At 62.3% G+C, this 20,438-nt stretch overlaps 2 protein-coding genes across 7 annotated transcripts; one reads left to right on the top strand and one right to left on the bottom strand.

The window, feature by feature from the left end:
• Window positions 1-214: 214 nt before the first annotated feature.
• On the bottom strand, window positions 215-12,098 carry SHROOM4 (shroom family member 4). 6 transcript variants are annotated; one of them, XM_068151849.1, is made up of 10 exons: window positions 11,932-12,098; window positions 8,755-8,906; window positions 7,448-7,579; window positions 4,946-6,920; window positions 4,715-4,776; window positions 3,744-4,337; window positions 3,075-3,479; window positions 2,803-2,992; window positions 1,974-2,246; window positions 215-1,895 (listed from the first exon to the last, which is right to left on the bottom strand). In XM_068151849.1, exons 1-10 carry the CDS (start codon window positions 12,055-12,057, stop codon window positions 1,626-1,628), a joined length of 4,179 nt encoding a protein of 1,392 aa, XP_068007950.1. In that variant the 5' UTR covers window positions 12,058-12,098; the 3' UTR covers window positions 215-1,625. The 6 variants fall into 6 exon arrangements, with proteins under 6 accessions (XP_068007950.1, XP_068007951.1, XP_068007953.1 ...); XM_068151850.1 differs by having other exon boundaries at window positions 4,946-6,878; XM_068151852.1 differs by lacking the exon at window positions 3,075-3,479 and having other exon boundaries at window positions 2,803-2,988; window positions 3,740-4,337.
• Window positions 12,099-13,581: 1,483 nt separating this feature from the next.
• Window positions 13,582-17,657, top strand: BMP15 (bone morphogenetic protein 15). Its single transcript, XM_068152216.1, has 2 exons — window positions 13,582-15,579; window positions 16,103-17,657. The coding sequence occupies exons 1-2, from the start codon at window positions 15,261-15,263 to the stop codon at window positions 16,876-16,878; spliced, it is 1,095 nt and encodes a 364-aa protein (XP_068008317.1). The 5' UTR covers window positions 13,582-15,260; the 3' UTR covers window positions 16,879-17,657.
• Window positions 17,658-20,438: the final 2,781 nt, after the last annotated feature.

Below are 20,438 nucleotides of genomic sequence, written 5' to 3'. Positions count from 1 at the left end.
CCCTGTACCTACCCAGCCTGGTTGTGCTGGATATGGAAACTTCCCTCTTGCCACGGATATACCTCAGGTGCCTGCAGTGCCATAGGGGAATTAGGTCCTAAGAGCTTGTCAGGGCTTTGGCATCTCCCCCCCTCCCCCCCATCCCCATGGCACGCACCTACCAGCCCTCGTGCCACTGGATGAGGGCACACGGACAAACCACGCAAGACACAGCTTGGACAATTCTGCAGCCACTGCTGCTCCTTTAGTGTGAAAGGCACAATGGCAAGGCACGGGTACAGGCATGACAAACTGGCCCAGCACAGTGGCAGGCTGAGGGCTGCCAGTCAGCTCACAGTGGGTGCAGTGTTTGGTCCTAGAGTATCCCTGTGCAGCAGGGGCCTGGTGGCAGCTGAGATCATACACAACACCCTGCTCCTGCCAGGCCACCACTGCAGGGTAGGGATGGGAAGGTGTGGAGTGTAGTGTTCAACAGGCTGAGGGTGGCACACGGGGTGAGCAGCCACACTGGGGAGAGTGCTGCACTGCTGAGGAAGCAGGTATGAGTGCTGTCTGCACCCTGGGGCTGGGCTGCCCAGCTGTGGCCACGTCCAAAGTGTTTGGGGCCCACTCCACCTTCCCAGAATGCTCACCCACACCACCCCAGGCTACTACAGGTTGCATGAAACCCCTGTGCAAAATCAATAACAAGGCACCTGCGTATTCCATGTCAGACACACAGAGGCAGAGCAGGGAGGCTGACCCAAGGGGAAGCCTAAGTGCTACTTGGGGCTGCTGCAGCACAGAGGAGGGGGTCAGGTACCCCATTTCAGGCTTAGTGTGCTTTTTCCTCTCTTAATCTCTCCTTGTGACGGGGTAGGGGCAAGAGTTGGATGAAGCCAGGTGGTCCCCATGCCCACAGCACTAGTGGCAGGGGGTGCCCACAGCTCCCAGTCTACTGATCACAACACATCATTTGGCAGGGCACCATTCCAGGGGCATCCATCACAACGTCCCCAGGAGTGTACAGCACCCACCTTGGCCCCCCATGAAGCCTCAAGCCAGCAGGGAGTGGGTTAAGGACCCGCTGCCCAGGGCCATTGTTTTGGACACAATGGAGAGGAAGAGGATGCAGAGGGTTGAAATTCCTCTAGCTCCCATGGGCTGAAATTCCTCCAGCTCCCGTCGGACAGATGGACAGAGCTGGACAAACAGACTTGACAGAGGATGAGGATGGTTTAACCCTTCCACGCGCTGTGTGGAGTTGCCCCAGGACAGCCGGAGGGATGTTTAAGGCACATGGTGCAGCACCAGCTGTGGGACAGGCACTGGTGTCCAGGAAAATGTGCTGGGACCCCTGTAGGCACAGAAAGATCAGGGAGAGGGCTGGGGGTGGCAGGATCCATCCATCTGGTCCCACTGCACCACAGGGTGCTGGGTAGTTGTAGAACCCAAGACAGCTCCATGGCATGACCCCTTGTGCCAGTCCCTGGACTAGGCACACCTTCTCCTCTGCTTGGTAAACTGGAAAATAAATAAAAGGCAGGACAGACGGACAGACACAGGGAGAGTCCCTGAGAGGCCACATCTGCTTTGGCAGCAAGCTGGGGTCATGGCCAGGGTCCCGGGAGAGGCTGGGCAGGGGGCTAGCAACCCTTAGGGACCTGGCCGAGGCTCTCACGCAGGCAGCGGAGCTGCTCCTGGCCGAGCTTGATCTTCTCCTCCAGCTCCCGCTGCTCAGTGATGAGGGCTGACTTCATCTTGATGAAGTGCCTGTAGTCCTGCAGGTGCTCAGCAGGCAGGTACCGCGCCACCATGGCACCCACTGCCTCCTCCCGCCGCCCCACATGCTCCTTCAGTTCTTTGGCGTCCTCCAGCTGTGCCACCAGCAGCTGCTGTTTCTCCTGCAGGGCCATCTGTAGGCAAGATGGGCAGTGTTAATGGGAGGTCTTGCACCTCAATGGTCCACAAATGTCCCTCTACCCTGTGCCTACCTTGTCCTCGGCAGGGGCATGTGGCCCCAGGCTGCTCAGGGCAGTCTCCACCCGGGCCAGGCGTCCCGAGAGGGAGAGCAGGAGGTTGACCACCTTGTCCAGGTCACCAACAAAGAGGCGGTACTTGTCGAACTCCCCTGGGGTGCAGAGAGCTTGCAGACGGGCAGCCACATCCTCGCCCAGTGCCCCGTTGGCAGTGATGTCCTCCTGCAGCCCCCGCTGTGCCTCCTGCAGCACCGCCAGCTTCCGGCTGAGGCTCTCAATCAGCTGCAGCTGGCAGGGGGAGAGGGTCAGGGTGACTGGGACCACTCACTGTTAAGAACAGGGGACTCGAACATGGGTGCAGGGATGCCACAATGCACTGGGCCCCACAAGCATCTGGTGCTGTCCCTAGCTCCCATGAACAACTAGCAATGCCCCTGGTCCCTGCAAGCATCTGGTGGCATCTCTGACCCAGTGAGCATACAGCAGCATCCCATTCCAGTGAACAGTGATGACCTCAGTACCTGTGAGCATGCAGGAACATCCCAGTCCCTGCAAGCACTGACCAATGCCCCTGATCACTGTGAACATCTGGTCACACTCCTACCTCAGGCAAGCACCTCACAATGCCCCTGGTCCTTGCAGGCACCTGTCAATTTCCTAGACCCTGTGAGCACCCAGTAACGTCCCTGGTCCCAGTGAGCACTGAGCAATGCCTCTGGTTTCCACAAGCAACCAATGATGCCCTGGTCCCCATGATCATCTGTCAGTGCTCCTGGTCACATGGGCACCTGGTGATGACAGTGAGGAACCCTGAGGGCATCATTCCCAGCAGTGCCCACTTTACCTTCTTTTCCACCAGCTCATGGTCTGCCTCTTCCTCCTCCTCATCCTCTGAGCTCCTCTCCACCACCTCCGGTAGCTCCTTCACCTTGCCAAGTGTCTCGGCCTTGCCTGCTGCTGTGCTGTAATAGGCTGGGTAGGAGGTGGAGCTGGCAGTGCTTGTGGTGGGTGGCGAGATGGGCTCGAAACCCTGCCTGTGGGAATAGGGGCTCAGTGCTGGGGACAGAAGGGTGCAGCCTGGCCTCATCACAGTGCCCGATACTGCATCAGCCCTACCTGTCCTGTGCCAGGTTCTCCAGGCGCCAGTCCTGCTGGAAGCACTCCCGCCAGGCCTGCCGCTCACCCATCACCTCAGTGGTGGGGCCAAGGGAGGTTGAGGGAGCCAAGATGCCAGTCAGGGACTGGTCCCTGCCCACCACATCCCACAGCAGCTCCTCTGAGTCCACACGTCGAGGCTGGGACCGGCCACCCTGGCAGCTCAACCCCGTGGCTGCACCCAGGCTGGGCTTCGGTGCCTCTGGGGTAGTGGGCCCAGGGCCACCACGCAGGGGCAGGGAGCACTCACCCACCCTGCGGGGACTGGCCCAGCCCTTCTCCTGGTTCCGGATGAGCCTTTGGGGCGGCTCCTCTGTCTCCCAGGGGTGCTTCACCTTCGTCCGCTCCTCCCCAGCCCCCATCGCCCTGTAAACACCCACCCAGGGGGACCCAGGTCAGCTCCCTAGCCTGCCTGTGGAGGATGGGGGGACACATGGCCATATCCACCCCACGTAAAGAGGCAAATGACATCCCCCCCCACCCCAAGAAAACCCCACAGCTTGCCACCCAAAGGGGTGGATTAGGATGCTCTGATGTAGAGTTCAAAGGGCCACATTGCCCCTAAAGTCATCCTGTGCCCCGACTGTGCCCACAGCCCCACTCCCATTCCCATGCCATGACAGCACTTGCCTGAAAATCTCAGCGCTGCCAGCATCAGGCTCAGGTGTTCTGCGGAGTGATCCAGGGGGCTCAGGTCGGGGCCAGGCACCTGGTGGAGCGTGGGGGCGAGCAGCATGCCCCCGGGACCAGCCTCCCTGCTCCCCGGTGAGGCTCTGCGACCGCTCACGCACGGCCTCAGCGATGCCGCGGGATGGCACCGGTGCAGCAGTGAAGGCAGAGACATTCCCATCTGGCAGGCGCTGGGACATCCGGCGCTGCCTGTACTTCTCCCAGTTTGGAGGAGGTGGGCGGGGAGGTGGGGGGCCTTTCTTTTTAGGGATGCCAGGAGGGTCCAGCTTGCCATGTATAAGATCCCTTCGGCTGCGGCCCCTGGGGCTGGCAGGCTCCAGGTTGAGGTGGCTCTCAGAAAAGGCTCTGCCCCGCAGCGGGCGGTTCAAGGGCTCCAGGGGGCTTTCGGGGGAGCGGACCACACGGTCACCATCCCATGACAGGTCATGTGTCGATGTGGCCCGGTAGCAAGGTGGCCACTCTGTCTCAGCACTCTCAAAGCAGGGGTGGAAAGGGCCAAGCCTTGGGAAGCCCATCTGGTAGTGGGAGAGCTCACTGAGGAGAGAAGGGGGCACCCGTCCCCCAAGACAGTCATTCCCAGTAGCTCATACCCACCCCAGCCTCAGTTTCTCCAGTTGGAGTCACCCAGTTCCCCTGGTTGGGGGAGCCCAGGCTGTCCTGGTACCCCCACACTGGGCAGAGCCCACTAGAAATGCCCCTCCCATCCCCCACCATGGACACCTCCTTGCACTCCCAGGCCCTGTTTGCCCAAGCTGGTATGTGCCTTCACTTTACAGGGCCTGGTGCAGCTGTGGCATTAAGGAAGGCACTTTGTACGTTGACAACCAAAATCACAGCATGATCACACCTCACTTCATGGTAGAGGACCCTGCCAACTGGCATGCACATCCTGACACCCAGTGTAGGCTCACCTGACCGACTGACTGGCTTTCCTGGTTATTGCTGGTGGTTCCCACTCATCCAGAGGAAATTCCTGCGTGAAGGAAGGAAAGGGAGTGTGAAAGTGAGGTCAGCATTCCTTTCCCCACACCCCCCAACCCATCCCTGTCCAGGAACAGTAGGCATGCAGGGGGTCAGTACCCTATGCCCCAGACCAGTTTTATGCTCCAGAGGTGTGGGGTAGCGCCAGTGGTCTCACTCACCGAGGCGAATGTTCTCCGGGAAGGCCAGGCATCACTCTCCTCCCGCCCTGGGCGAGGGGCTGGACAGCAGCATTCAGGGCAGCGTGCCCAGGGCTGGGGGTAGCACCGGCAGGCATGGCCACGGGGCAGCGGTGGGGGGCATGTGTCCCCCCCACAGTAGTGGCAGGATTCAGGGCGCAGGGGAACCCCATAGGGATAGGAGAAGCCTCGCAGGTACTCCAGCTCCCCTGGCCTTCCCAGCGGCTTGTAGCAGGGGGGCTGCTCCCGGCAGCACTCAGCGTAGGGGCCGGCAGAGCCAGGACGGCTGGGTGAGTTGGGGCCGTAGGGCTGGTCCACGGAGAGGCGGCGGGAGTCCCGGCGCTCGGAGCTGGAGGCCTGGAAAGCAGCGGCATCACTCGCCGGGGGCTTGCCGTGCCGGGGCGGCGCTGGCCGGCTGCTTTCCTCGAAGAACCGACGGCGGTCGGCGAAGGGCAGGAGCACGGCCTCATCACTGCCCCGCGGCGGGGAGGTGCGGGCCGCAGGACCCTGTCCGTAGCCCCCCAGCTCGCTGGGGCTGGGCGAGCGCTGCGGCTGCAGCTTGCGCTCCGGGGACCAGCGCCAGCGGCCCCGGCCCGTGGGCACCGCCTGCTCGGGGGAGGGAGACCGTTTGGGGGCCGGCAGCGGGTCAGGAGTGGGGATGCCCCGATCTCCAGAGCGGCCGACGCTCCTGCCAGCCTCGCTCGCCACGGGGCTGAGACGCTCAGTCGGGGCAGGGGGACCCTCCACCGGCACACTGCTTTCAGGGGGCTCTTCGGCCTCCTCCACTGGCTCCTCACCCGGTGGTGGGGCGCCGGGGCCCCGGCTCTTCTGCAGCTGAGCCTTGCGCCGCTGGATCTCATTGCGCAGGCTGGTGGCAAAGCGGTCACTGCGGCGGCGCATCTGAGCGGAGCGGTGGGGCGGACCACCAGCCCGGCGGCCCCCTGCCCGGCTCTCCTCCTCCGCTGGACCCTCAGTGCCCTGTGCTGGGCTGGCCACCCGGCTGTCCTGCCCACAGGCTCGCTGTGGCTCAGGGCAGCAGCGGCAGCATGGCTCTGGGCAAAGTGGGGCATCTTGGGTGGCCGCTGCAGCCCCTGGCCGGCTGCCCTCAGGGTGCAGTGGGGAGAGGGTCCAGTGGTGCCCATCAGGGGTTGGTGAGGCTCTCCCACTGCTGGTGCCCACGTGGAGGGAGCGGAGCTGAGAGGCCAGCAGCTGCTCAGGAGCACTGTGCCGGTGTGGTGTATGGCCCTTGAGGGAGGCCAGCAGCGGGTTGTCCCCTACTGCTGCAGCATCTGGTACTCTCTGCACACTGCTATCCGGGTGCAGCTGGTTGCCATGCTCTGCGCTCTCCACCAGGAGAGGCTCAGCCAAGCACCTTTCTGAGTGAGAACTCATCATGTAATACTGGTCAGCAGAGAGATGGTCCTTCATGGGGTACTGTGCCAGTGTCCTCCCACCCGTTGCCTCTCCCTCCCTGTCCCGCTGGCAGAGGAAGGTATCAGAGATCCACCGGCCCTTAGCATGCAGCATGTCCATTGACACTGATGCCCGACGCCTGTCCCTTCCACCAGCTGGGGCTGCCCGCAGACTATCCCTCCTGATAGGGGGCTGGGGGGGAACAGGTGCCCGCCAGGCCTCGGGGTGCCGGCTGGCAGGTAGCTCAGCTCCTGTGGTCAGGTAGCGCCCATCAGGGGGCTTGCAGGGGCCTTGGAGGCTGGAATCGACGGAAGTGGCCTCCTCAGGGCGGAGGGGGAGGGCGCAGTCAGAAGCAATGGAGCTGGCAGAGAAGGAGCTGTAGGCTGAGTCGCGCTTGCTGTGGTACATGCCCTGGTCAATGGGTGAGGGGTCCCCTTCATAGTAGGCCTGGCTGGGCTGGTCCAGGCTCTCCATGCTCCCGATGGAGCTGCTCCGGTCGGTGCTGCAGTGCCGGGACAGCAGGTTCCACTGCAGGGACAGCTCGCTGCCACGTGGCCCCCACACCAGTGTCAGGGGTGCCTGCTGCCCCACCCCGAGCTCCCTGCCAGCCCCCCTCATGGACACAAGATCCCAGAGCCAACACCTCTGCACCAAATATGGTTCCCCCAGGATAGAGGGACATAGGGCACCAGAGCTCCAACTGCCCTTCCCCCCCAGGTTTGGGGGCAGCACCACGGCTGCCCTAGTGCTGGCAGGGAGAGTGGGCACAAGGACACAGGGTGTGTGTGTGGCTCCAGCCACCCGGGCCCTGCCTGCTCCAAAGCGGGGGGGGGCACTGGGACTCAGCAGCTCCTGGCCAGCTGCACTGGAGCCACCGCCCCTTCCTGCCGGGAGCTGGGAGTAAACAGGCAGGGGAAAGGGCAGCGCAGCAGCAGGACGTGGGGGGATGCCTGACAGTGGTGTGGGGCAAGCAAGAGACCACCCACTCCACAACCCCTTGCCCCAATCCAGGAAGGTGCCCAGTCTGCCCCTCCCCTTGCACAGTCCCAGGGGTAGGTTGGGGGGTCTCACCTGACATCACACCCCGAGGGCCAGGAAAGGCTGAAGGCATCAGTGGGGCAGTGCATGGTGGGGGCGTCGGGGCGGCTTTCGGCAAGCTTGGCCATGTGCCAGGAATGGGGCCGGAGGACGGGCACACTCCTCCTGCCAAGAGCAACAGCGGGAGAGGACAAGAATGGGGAGGAAGCCAGGCCAAGGAACCGGGGCTGAAGTCACTTCCTTCGGGGCTTCCTGTCCCCCTTAGGCCAGTGCCTGCTCAAGGGGCATGGCAGCAAGGAGAGGCCAGTCCTACCACCCCCAGCACTGGGCAGGGGGATCCCACAGTTCCCCCTCGCTGCTGAGGCTCCCCTGCCTGTAATGTCGTAACCGCAAGCATCAATAGGACATGAGAGATGTGGTCTTAGAGCAAATGATGGGCAATGTCCCAGCAGGGTGAGGGACCCTGCCAGGACTACACAGGCTCTGCAGGCATGCCAAAGAACCCTGGGGGCACATCTGTGTCCCCACTCTAAGCCTAATTATTTCTTTCTTGTTCTTTGGTCCTTTAGCATCCACGGCAAGCACCAAAGAGGTATGGTATCAGACCCTATCCTAGCCCCTGTTCAGCGCAGCTGTGGGGGTCTCCAGTCCCACCCCCCAAGCGCATGCAGGCAGTGATGTTCAGTGCCACAGCACAAACACTGCAAGGGGTGGCAAATATCACCTCTTGTAACCCCCAAGTACCCAGTGCTGCCCCAGCATCTGTCAGGTTGACAGAGATAAGCTGTGCGGTCAGCACAGGCACCCCTCCCCACCCAGAGCCCCAAACTCACCATGGATGATGCTGTGCCCCAGCACTGCCCCGTGGCACCCCTTGCCCTGTACACAATGTCCTGCACTGCCCCAGCCCCTAGGTGTTGCTGGAGCTGGAGTCCAGTCGGGTTGCAGCCAGGGAGTGGATGCAGGTCAGGAAGGGGGACACGACTACAGAGCCTGGCCCTGCCTCTCCTTCCTTCCCCAGGCAGGCAGCAAGCAGGCAGGCAAGCAGCAGGCAGGAAGGGAGAGGAGCGGCCACACTAGAGAATACCGCCCAGCAAGGGGGTGGTGAGCCCACTGCACTGCCCCGGCTCTGCAGGCAGCACACTGCGCTGGGGAATCCCCACCCACCATGGGCTACTAGCAGCCATGGTGGGGCTTCCCCCTTCCCAGTCCCAGCATGGGGCACCTCCAAGCTGGAAACAGCGGCAGCACCAGGCTCCCACCAGGACCTGGGCAGGTGATGCGCCCCAGTCTTGCTGCCACTACCCCTCCTGCTTCCCCCCATCTGCAGTGATGCCAACCTGCGGACGATCATCTTCAGGGTGCGGTAGGAGCCCTTGATGAGGACCAGGGCCTCCTGGCGGGACCCATAGAGTGGTGTCCCACTGATGTTCACCAGCTCATCGCCGGGCTGCAGCCGCCGGGACAGCGCAGCCTTGCCCCCGTCCTCCACCTGGGCAACAGAGAGGGGCGTCACGAGTAAATTGCTCCCCAGAACACTCCAGGGAGTGTGCCAGGCAGAAAGAGTCTTTGGAGAGGGGGTGCCTGTGCCCCAGGCACTGCAGAGGGATCTGTGGCACTGGGCTCCCCACTCTGCCTTGGTCACATGAATTTCTGAGCAAAGAAAGGGCATTGGGGAGGGGGGAGAAGAAAAATGTCCCATCCCAGCAGATTCCCCTGCGGGCGCAGGCAACACAAGGGTTCTTTGTCTGGCGTGGATGCCAGCCCCCTGCCACTGCTCCCAGCCTCACATCGGCCCTGCCCAGACACCCACGGTTATTTTGATGCCCAAAGGATGCCATCACACCATCTGCACCAGAGGAACAGCAGTGGAAGTGGCAAGCTGTGCCTGACCCTGGCACATGCCTACGCCATCCTGCCACCCACGGCCAAAATGAGCCTGGTACCTGGCACCAGCATGGCTTGGAGGACACCATGGAGAAGCCCCAGTCTGTCCCCTCTGCCCCAGCAGGTAGGTGCAGCGCGGGCAGCCTTGGGATGAGTAGTGCCCAGCCAGGGCAGGCAGAGTACCCAGTGCTGGCACTGATTTCTGTCCATCCTGCTGCTCCAAATGACTGGGGATTGCCATGACCAGCTCCTCACAATGCAGGAGAGCATCCCTGGCTCCTCAGCAGGCTGGCCACCATCAATGTGCCCCTGCACACCCCTTCCTAGCACTGTTGCTGGGCAGGGCTCAAGGGGCATTCTGCTGCCCATAGGCAACATGGCACCTGGGAAGCCAGGCATGAATAGCCAGGTCTCCTTCCCAGCCCAGCACTGCCATATGGTTCTGCTGGTGTGGCTGTGCTGTGTCCCACAGTTCTCTCATTTTTCCAGGAACCTGGGCATTGCAATGCCATGCCCAGGCTGGGCACAGCTGCCCAGGAGTTGGCCACGGGGCTGCCTTCCTCGAATGGGGCCCCAGCTGCCTTCGAGGGCTCCCAGTCCCATAGTGCACTTGCTACAGCGCCCAGGTTTAACCCCTGCCATGCTGCTGCTGCTCACCACCGGGCAGCTTTCACAGAGCAGGCAGGGCAGGCTGCACCTTCATCCTAGTCCTCCGCCCCGCCATGTGCCCCACCATGTCCTGCCTGCCACAGCCAAGGGACTGAGTCAGTGTACCACTTTCCCCCAGTACAGGACACAGCCAGGGCTGCACCCATGTCTGCACCACCACATGCTCCAGGATGGACATGGCTCAGCCCTGGCATTGCTCACCAGGAGCTAAATCTGGCACAAACAGTCCCTTGTTCTGCCTTCACCACCAATGAACTCAGCACTGGCAGCCCTGCTGCCCTGCCTGAACTGGCCAGCCCTGAGCACTTCCCCAACACTACCCGTGGTGTTAACTCTGGGTCCTAATGGTGGGCACCAGCCACCTCAGGAGTATTTGCCTGCCTTCAGAGAGATTTGTCTTACAAAGTATCCAAACTGTGCCCATCCTGCCCCACCTCCTGCAAACCTCTCTTCTTGCCCTGCACAGGCACAGGGGTCTTGTGTCAGGGTGCGCTCAGCAGTTCCATGGAGGACTTCGCGCCCACAACAGCCCCCAAACATAGGACTCTGCCACAGGAAGAGATCCCACCCGGAGGGGGCTCAGAGGCCAAACTGTCTCTTCGAGCAAAAGGACCCCCCTCCTCTTTCCGGCCAGGGCCCCTCCGCACCGCAAGCGGGGCTGCCCCCTCCCCGCACGGACGGGCATGCACACACCTCGCTGGCCGCGGCGGCGGAGCGGACGCCCCGGGGGACCCTCCCCTGAATGCACAGAGCGTTGAACAAGCCCCCTTTGTCTGCCGAGCACACGCGGCGGCCGCCCGGCCGGGGAGCGCGGGGCCCGGCACCCCCGGCCCACAAGGAGACCCCCTCCCCATTCTCAGCAGCGGTAGGGAACATCCCCTGCTCCCTCCAGCAAGTCGGCGGACGCACCGGGACCCACCGCTCCGAGTCCCGGCAGCGAGGCAGGGGGCGAGGAGCAGTCCCCCCGGCCCACGGCGGGGCCCCGGCTCCCTCCCGCCGGCGGTGGCACTCCCGGGATGCAGGGCAGGGTTCAGAGCCACTTTTCCAGCTCCCCCAGCCAGACCACGCTGCCCGCGCCCCGGCGCAGGGCGTGGAGGCCCCGGGGGGCAGCCAGCCCGGCTTGGGGCAGGGACGCAGCCCGGGGCCGCAACACAGCCCGGCCCGCCAGCTCCCCAGCCCCGGCGGGACGGTGGCACTGGGCGGGCAGGCAGCCAAGCCGCCCGGTGACAGGGGCTCGGCCGGGTTCCGCGAGAACACGGAGTGCCGGGGCATCCCCGGCTGCTGCACGGCTCCTAGCGGGTTTCCCGGGAGGGCGATGCCTCGGCCGGGCCACGGGAATCGGTGACCCACTGCGTGGCGGGACGTCGCGGCAGTGGGGCCGCACCCTCTCCGCTCCCGGCTGCCGGAGGGACACGGATTCCGGGCCCTGCAGCCGCCCCACCCGCCACCGCACCCCAACACCATCCCCGTGGGACGGGGCGGACTCCGGTCCCCCGACCGTGGCCCCTAACGTCCCCGCAGAGGCAGGCCCCGGTGGTACCCAGGAATGGGTACGCGAAGGGGAGGAGGGGACGTCTAGCCACCTCGGGCTGTGCCCCGCGGGACTAGACGGGAGCAACGCGGGGGGAGACACGGCACCCTCCCCCGCCGCCAGCCCAACGGATGTGCCAGAGGAATTTCTTCCTGCCGCCGAGCCTGGGCTGTACCTCCGCCCCTTCGGCCCCCACGGCCCCCGCTCCCACTCATCCCCGCGGCTCGGGGTAGTGGGTCGCGGGGGGCCGTGGGTGCGGTGACGGCCACGGCTCCGCCCCGTCGCGCCGCGCCGGTACAGGAGACCCCACTCCCCGCGCCGCCGCGCCCCGAGTGTCCTCGTCCCCCCTCCCGCGCCCCGCCACGGGACAGAGGCCCCTTGCGGGAAGACGCCGCGGGGCCCACGCGAGACCGCGCCAGGCAGCGCCTACCTTGGAGACGATGAGGGGCTCTCCGTGTTCCAGCCCGCCGCGCAGCGTGAAGCCCCAGGGCGCGCCCCCCTGCAGCTGCACATGCACGTACTGGGGGGCGCCGGGCCGGCCCCCGCCGCGCTCCATGGCCACTACTGTCCCATCCCGCCCGGCCCGGCCCGGCCCGGCCCCGCACCGCGGAGGAAGTGACACCCGCCTGGCCGGGCTGAGCGGCGCGGGGCCGAGCAGCGGGGCGGGGCCGGTCCGCACCGGGGCTCCTCCGCCGCCGCCAATGAGGCGCAGGGGGATGGCGGCGGTCGAATCCGGACCCTACAGCTCGGCTTAGGCACGGCATGGCACAGCTCGGCATGGCATGGCACAGCTCAGTTTGTCATGGCTTGGCTTGGCTCAACTAGGTGCAGAATGGCACAGCTCAGCACAGTGTGGCACAGCTTGGCTCAGGCCAGGACAGCTAGGCACAGCACGGCACATCTCAGCTCATGGCACAGCTTGGCACAGCTCAGCTCATGGCATTGCTTAGCACACTATAGCACAGCCCAACAGCATGCTACTCAGCTCAGCCTGACCTGGCACAGCACAGCTTGGCCCAGGGACCTGCACTGAGCTGCTTGGCTCAGCTTGGCATGGCCCAGCCATCATGGATTGACTATGTCTAGCTGAGCCCAGCATGGCATGACGTGGAGGGCTGGCAGAATTCAGCATGGCACAGCACAGCACAACATGGCACAATTTGGCTCAGCTCAGCTTAGGATGGCAAGGGAGCCAGCATGGGTTGGCTGGCCCCGCATAGCTCAGCCTGGCATATTTCAATGTAGCTCAGCTGGATTGGCATGTTATGGCCTGGCTCAACTCAGCGTGGCATGGCCAGGGACCTGACCTGGTTTGGCCCCAACTGGCCTGCACTGTATTTTCTCAGTGCAGTTCAGCTTGAGTTGATGTGGGCAGGCAGGGCAGGCAGGGTTCAGCTCATCACAGCATGGCCTGGCCTGGTTTAGCTTGGCCTGGTGCAATTCATCACAACACAACCCAGTTTTGCCCCAGCACAGTATGGTGCTGCTGGGGACCAGCACCATTAGGGCCAGCTCAGCACAGCTCAGTCTGGTACAGCACAGCTCAGACGGGCACAGCTCAGCCCAGGCTGGTGACAAGGTGCAGCCGGTAGCTTGGCAGTGCTCACATGGGTGTGAGGGGTGGCGATGGGGTGATGAGTTAGAAGGCTCCCTGTGGCGCCCCGCCCTGACACCCTGGGCCCTGCTGGCCACAGGCGAGCATGCACTGTCGCCTCCTGTCTGGCTTACCCACTCTGGCCCCCGCCCAGTTCTGCCAGGCACTCTGAGGTGTGTGTGGCAGTGCTTCACCTCTGCCATCCCCCCCCAAGCCCGGGAGGGGCTGTCGAGCCCCCTTGAGGAAACTGAGGCAGGCAAGGAGGTGGCGGGTGGCAGCTGAGAGCGGTGGGAGCAGATCCACGCTGGTTCGCCGGGAAGCTCGGGAGTCCTGCTCCGCCCCTTCCCGCCTGGGGCCCCGACTCTTACTCATCTCCTTCCAGACAGCCCAGCCGGCCCGGAAAGCTCTGCCCTGCCAGCACTGCCCATGGCCCAGCTGCCTGCAGCCTGGGCGGATGCTGAGCCACAGCCTGGGGGGTGGGCTTGGTGTGCCAGGCTGGTGAGCTACCCCAGGGATTGCTGGAGGGAAGGACCCCTCGAGGTTTGTTTGGCAGTTCTCATCCATCAACACCTGCCTTAAACCTTTGCCCAGTCATGCCAAGTTGGAAGCAGCCCAGGACCCATGCCCTGCACTGGAGCCCACCCAGCAGCAATGCATGGCCACCTGACCTGATTCTTCTGCTCTCACCCCCTTCCGTGCCAACCTCTCATGGTCAGCTCCTGCCATGTCTGGACTTTTCCCAGCCTCCAATGGGCTCAGCTGCCCCTGTGCCCTTTCTCAAATGAGTAACCAGGGCTGCCCAGCCAGGCGTGAGGGCTCTGCACCCTGGCTTGTCACATGGCCTCACACCCCATTAAGCACCACATCCCCACCCTGCCTCAGCACCCCCCACATGGCCCTCCTAGCCTTTACTGCTCTGCTTGGCTGGCACTTGGAAGTACCCAGGGTAAGGCAGGCACCAACACACCTCAGTGTTTCTCAACCAGAGTGCCCAGCCCTTCAGCACCTTCCATCCTGACATGAGAGTAACAGTGTCCTATGGGCCTGGGCACCATGCCAGGTGCTCTGCTGGGAGCATGGGCCATTGCTGCCCACACCTCACTCCATGGTGCACCCATGGAACTTGCCTCAGGCAATGGCCACAGAGAGGCATCAGGGCTGGGAAGAAATGTCACATGTAAAGGCAATGCCTCAAATGACCTATGCCAGCAAGAGGGTGGGAATCACCATCATAAACCCCTGGCCTTGTGCAGGTGCAGGCAGAAAGACCTTGGAGCTCAGACAGCCAAACCTGGGGTGCAGATGTATGGCAATGCATGGTGATGCCTGCAGGGTTGGTACCAGCAGTTGACCTGCCCAGGCTGAATGTCACTGGGCTCTGGGTTGCTTTGCCCGTCGCTATACCTCAGTGCTGTGGTCCCCGAGCCTGATGCCCATCTCTTAGCTGGGGCAAGTGAGGCACTGGGCAGTTTGGCTGTGCCTTGAGGCTAGTCTGGAAGCAGCCCTCCAGGCTCTGTTCTTACTCTGGGCAGCATATATCATCTTGCATCAACGGGCATGAAGGTGCCAAGCTTGCTGCCAAAGACTGGCACAGGGCAGGGGCGAGCTGGAGTGGCTCACCACAGCACACCACCACACTTCAAAACCCATCTCTTCTCCTGGGAGCCAGGAGCTCCTGGCCCTTTAAACCCTGATTGGGGCCATGCCTTTAAAATGGGCCCCAGGGGCCAGGACATTTCACTCTGCAGGAGGAGGCTGACCAGGAGCAGGTGGGCTGAGCGAGCTGGTCCTCCCCACACACCCCTACCTCACCCCAGCCTCCACTTTCACCCAACTCCCTTGACCTGGTACTTTTATAGCCCCTGTAGCCAGGCTCCTATCAGGCTGGCTTTGCCCCTGGTCTGGGTTTTAGTCTGGAATTTGCACCCTTTTTGGCATACAGAGCCCCCCCCCTACACCTTTTTGGTCTTCTGTGAAACTGAAGCAGCTGGCATGGTTTTCCTGGCTTGATAGCAGCTTGCAGCACTCTGAGGTCCCCTTCTGCTGGTGCCTGTGACCAACTCTGCTTCTCCAGGGGGAAGAAGCATGACTGTAGCCTTCCCCTAATCCTGCTGCTGGCCAGCCCCACCTTACTGGGCTCACTGTCCCCCCACCCCCCACCTATCATGGCTTTGCTCCATCCCTTCACCAGCCTCCTCCTCCTCCTTGCTGTGCCCTTCTCTGGGCCTACAAACCAGTCCCTGCTGCTCCGTGGCTCCCTGCCTGCTGTTCCTCCCCTACCCCTCCTGCAGGCCCTGCAAGGGCAGGCACCAGGCAGCCGGGGCTGGCAACTGGGGCCAGCAAGCAGACAGCCCCTGCGCTACATGCTGGACCTCTATCGACGTGCTGCTGACCGCGAAGGGCGACCGCGCCATGGCCGCAGCCTGGGCACCAACACTGTCCGTCTGGTCCAGGCCAGTTCCCACGGTGGTCTACCCTGGGCAGGTAAGGAGCAGGTGGGCACCAAGGGCAGTAGAGGGCCTTAGTGGAGTCAGTAAGGAGGGCTTTGAGCCCTGGTCTCTGCCTGCCTCCTGCCCTCTTTAGAATGTCTCAGTCAGGGCTGGCATGTCATGTGCCCTCTGGGACTGCCCCTGGCTATGGAGTTCCCCTTTGCAGGATGGCTAGGATGCCTGCCCCAGGGGTGAGATGAGCAAGTGCATTGCTGGCCCTATGTGCTCCTCTCCCCTTCCCATCCTGCCTGATGCAGTGCCAGGCTAATGGTGTTGGTGCAAAGGATGAGAATTGTCCCAGCCATTCTTTGCCCCTCATCCTTCCAGTGAGGTGCAGCATGTGGCTGCTGTTGGAGGCTTCTGCCTCATGCTGGGGCAACTGGCTGTCATGGGCTTTGAGGGTGGTGATTTCATGGGATCCACTGTGGTGTGTAGCTGTGGCACCCCGGGGGAAAGCTGTATTAGTGTGGTGCCTTCTGCACAGTACTTGGGGAGCACTGACCACTGCTTCCCCGCAGGTCGCTGGTATGTGCAGCCCCTCACCTACCGCCTGGAGGGCCAGTCCAAGGCAGAGCACCTGCTCCGAGCCACGGTGGTCTACCTGCCCAGCCTGCCGCTGGCCAGCGGTCGCCTCCTTTGTGCCCTGGAGCTGGCGGCCACCGGTGAGGCATCTGGGCTGCTGCTCAGTCCTGCTGTCCACTCGCGCCACAGCTGGGCAGAAGCAGAAGTCACCCCTTACCTGGTGCCAGGAAACGGCGGCACAGAGAGCCTGGAGCTACGGCACGTCTGTGTGCGAGCCGGACGGGCGGGGCGTCATGATACCCCAGCGGCTCCCAGCCACCCATTCCTCCTCCTCTACCTCAACGACACCCGGGCTGGGTTGGCACCTCCAGCAGCAGAGCCCCAGAGACACCGGCGTGACACGGGGACACTGGCTCACGATCTGCCTGGCTACCTACGGGAGAAGGGAGGGGAGAAGAGTGACTGCTCCCTGCGCCCCTTCCCCGTCAGCTTCGCCCAGCTGGGCTGGGACCACTGGATCATTGCTCCCCACCGCTACAATCCGCGCTACTGCAAGGGTGCTTGTCCCCGCCTGCTCCGCTATGACTACCACGCACCCAATCACGCTGTAGTGCAGAGCTTCGTCCACCAGCTGGTGGATGCCAACGTGCCTCGGCCGTCCTGCGTTCCCTACCGTTACAGCCCCATCAGTGTCCTCATGATCGAGCGCGACGGCGGCATCCTTTACAAGGAGTATGAGAACATGATCGCAGAGTCCTGTACCTGCCGGTAACGCCTGCTGCCCCAGCATGCTGCCCCCAGGCTGTGCCTGTTCCTGCCGGACGCAGACTTTGGGGTTTGTCTTGCTCTGCCTGGGGTGGGTTCATCCCCTCTCCCTGTGCAGCACTGCTCTGTCGGAAGGTTTTACAATGGCAGTTTTATGTAAGTTGTAGGTTTTTAAAGGCAGGAGCCTATGCTGGGGCAGCTGCCCCATGGCATCTGTCCTTCCTGCAGCCCCACAGCTGCTGCCTGTTTTCTGGGGAGGCTTGGCCTGATGGTCCCAGAGAAAAGCTGGATCCCTGGACTGGGACACAAAGTCCTTCAGAGGTGGTAAGGAGTCTCCTGGTGGAGCCAGGGCAGGGAGGATGAGCAATCCTGCTTGTGAGATTCCTTCCCAGCTCATATGCACTCTGTTCTGTCTAGTCCCAGCTGTGGTGACATCTCACCAGGCTGGGAATTGAGCTGTGGGGTGAAAGCCCCTCCTCTCCTGCAGTTCTGCTCTGGGGGGAGCTGTGAAAATTGGAGGGACTCAAGCTGCCAGCCCTGCTCCAAGTGGTGGTGGCAAGGCAGTTGCTTGTGCAGTGCTCTGCCTACTGCTTCCTCTGCCACCCCTGTCCTTCACTTCCTTGGCTTGCTCTCTATCAGGGCTTGGGTCTCACCCTATCCCAGGGGTTGGACCCCTGTCACAGTGCCACTCTTCCTTTTTGCACTCTTATTGTCCCATGGGACACAAACTCTGCTGGAGTCCTGGCCTGCCCGATTGCTAGAGGGGTCAGTCCTACTCCAGCACCCCTGCTGCTTGTCTTGTCTCTATTTATTGCTGACTAAGTAAATAAATGAGTGGATTTTGCTAAAGACCATCTTGACTGTTCTTGCTCTGTCCTTAGGGTGTAACTCATGCCCTGGGACAGGGTGGCGTAGATTGTGTCACCGTGCAGCTACCTTTGTGCTTGCACTGGAGGGGGTGGGTGCTGCTCCCTGCTGCATGTGGGGGTATAAGTCCCAGCTCATTCAAGCAGAAGCTGGGAGAATCACAGGATGTTAGGGGTGGGAAGGTGCCTTGGGAGATCACTGAAGAGGTTCCCCTGGAGCACAGGCCTGGCCTGAGACAGGAAGGACCAGATGTGGTTGCAGGCAGCTGCCTTGGTGATGCTGGGGATGAGAGGTGCCCTACATCTTTCTATATAGGACAGCTCCTAGAGGGCTATAGTGGGCCAATAAGATGAGTCTCCTTGGGCTGTCTGTCACCATGGCCAAGTCATACGGCTGCCATGGTTATTCTAGGAAGGTGTCTACAGGCAAGCCTACCTTTGCTGGGCACCATGCCCTGTATTTACAAAGCTGGGGCAAAGCTCCCCTTCACTGAACAGTGAGGCATGGGTAGTGGCAGTAATTCTTGTCCACAGTGCTTGGCAGCACTGCCACCTGCCAACTGGGTACTGCTTCTGCATCCCCAGTGTATGAGTCTTGCCAGGATCTGATCTCTTGCTTGGCCTCCAGCCTCATCTGTTATTGGTGGTGTGGGGATGTTTTAACACTCATTCCCTCCTGTACATGCTTGTTGTGGGGCAGGGTGCTACCAGTCCCCATCCTTCCCCTACTTGCCAGCCCCAAAGCTGTCTCCATCCTGACAGAGTGAGGAGCTATAGAACCCCAAGTTCCTCCCCTGCCCCTTGTCCCCAGTTTGCCACATTGGGCTACCTCAAGCCAGGAGGCTGTGTCAAGGAGAACATCTATTCTTTTTTCCCTTGTCAATCATTAAGCATGTGGTATTGACTCTTCAGGCAAGTGAGGATGAAAGGCATGAGAACTGGGCATGCTTCCAGGCCTGGGCACCACTGCAAGCTAGTGCTTGGTGCTGCCCCTGGCAAGGACCCTTTGAAGCTGCTGGTTGTCCAGAGGTTGATGGGCACTGGGGTGTGTCTGTACCACCCCCATGCCCTCATACACACTGTGTTGGTGGGCTCTTGTACTTATTGGGCTGGACACCTTCCTGGGGTACCCTTGTGTGCCAGGAGCCTGCCCTAGCAGTGTGAACTCTGTGCTGGTGGTGGGGCAGGCCCTGCCAAAGACAGAAGAACAGCAGTTCAGGGAAACAACTGTTGTCCTTGTCTGACCCTGGCGCGGTGCCTGCGTCAGCTCTGGGGCTGCCAGAGCAGAGTTAGGTGAAGAGTGCAGGGTCCCCAGCTTGGTGCCCTAATACGTCTTGGAGGGTGGCTCTTTGTGAAGGTCCTAGAGCTGCGCTCATCCCTGTTGCACAGCCTGGCACCCCATTGTTGCCAGCCCTATGGGGAGCACCAAGAGCCCTGGCTTTGGGGACATGCCCTCAACCAACACTCTGTGGCAGAGCTCTTGCCTGTGGGAGTGTTGCCTGCACTGGGGGCTGCAGTGGCCCCCTGCTCTCCTCCTCTCTCTCCCTCAGGGAGGCCAGCCAGTGCATCCCTGCTCCCTTTTGCTCTGCTCCCAGTCCCTTTTCCTATCTACTCAAAATCCACCCTGAGGCTTTGCTCTGGCTCTGCCAGATCCCAATTCATTCCCCTTCTGGCTGCTCATCCCTAGTGGGCACTGCCACTACCTTGCACACTCCATCCTCTGAGGTGACATGGAGCAGGGCGGGGGTTAACTGCCCCACATGTCCTAGCAGCACTGAGACAGCAGATATGGAGCTCACCAGCTGTGAAGCACAGCTGTCCCCTGGGCATTCTGCTGGGGGCTGTAGCTGGAGGCAGATGGTGATGCCCAGGCACTAGGTACCCCACGGATGCCCTATGGATACCCCACAGAGGTGCTGGCAGCTGGGGTGGAGGGGGGTAAGGGGCTGTCTGGCTGCGTGGGGCTGCTCAAATATTTGTGCAGGGCCATGACCCAGGAGAAGCCCAGCAGAGGCACTGGATGACTGGAGTCGGCAGCACCATGGCAGCCTCAGTCTCTGTTGTACCAGGTGCAGGCTGAGGTTGCAGGGCCAGCTGGGGGCTTCTGTTCCTGCTGTGCACCACCACCAGCCTGGCGCTGCTCCTCTCCTTCCTCTTTCTCTCTGTCTCCCTCCAGGTGGGTCTGGACACAGGAGGGGGGGCACCAGGTGCCAGGGGTCTCAGCACCCTCTTCCCCACCCCATCTGCCCCTCTGGGTGCTGCAGGAGCCCCAGGGGGCAGGCAGACATGCTGCCCCCCATGACGCCCTTCTGGAGGATGGTGGGGAGCAGACCTCTGGGTGCCCACTGCCGCCATAGATTTGAGTGTGTCACCAGGGCCTGCAGGTAAGTGGGGACCCCTGCCTGTCCCCTGCATCACCCCCTGCCCAGCCTAACCTGTGTCCCTGGGCCCCTGCATCTCCATCTCCACAATATCTGCAGCTCTGGGACCCTCCATGTATCCCAATGTCTCCAGCCATGGGGCCCCCACAAGTACCCCAACTTTATCAGCCTCCTTAGTTTTGGGAGTTCTCCACCCTGGGATCCTTCACCCCTATGTCCCTCCCTGCTTCCCTTAGCCCAGATACCTCCTGTGCACACCAGTTCTGGTGTTCCCCAGTCCCAGTGATCCCATCCTGTGGCTGAGACCCAGCAGAGCCCAG

The sequence above is a fragment of the Melanerpes formicivorus genome, unplaced genomic scaffold (genome assembly GCF_026170545.1).
Source record: "Melanerpes formicivorus ecotype bairdi unplaced genomic scaffold, bMelFor1.0.p_v2 SCAF_22, whole genome shotgun sequence".
NCBI lineage: Eukaryota > Metazoa > Chordata > Aves > Piciformes > Picidae > Melanerpes > Melanerpes formicivorus.
Note: the sequence above shows the minus strand (reverse complement) of the source record. Positions and strands in the feature narration are given on the sequence as shown.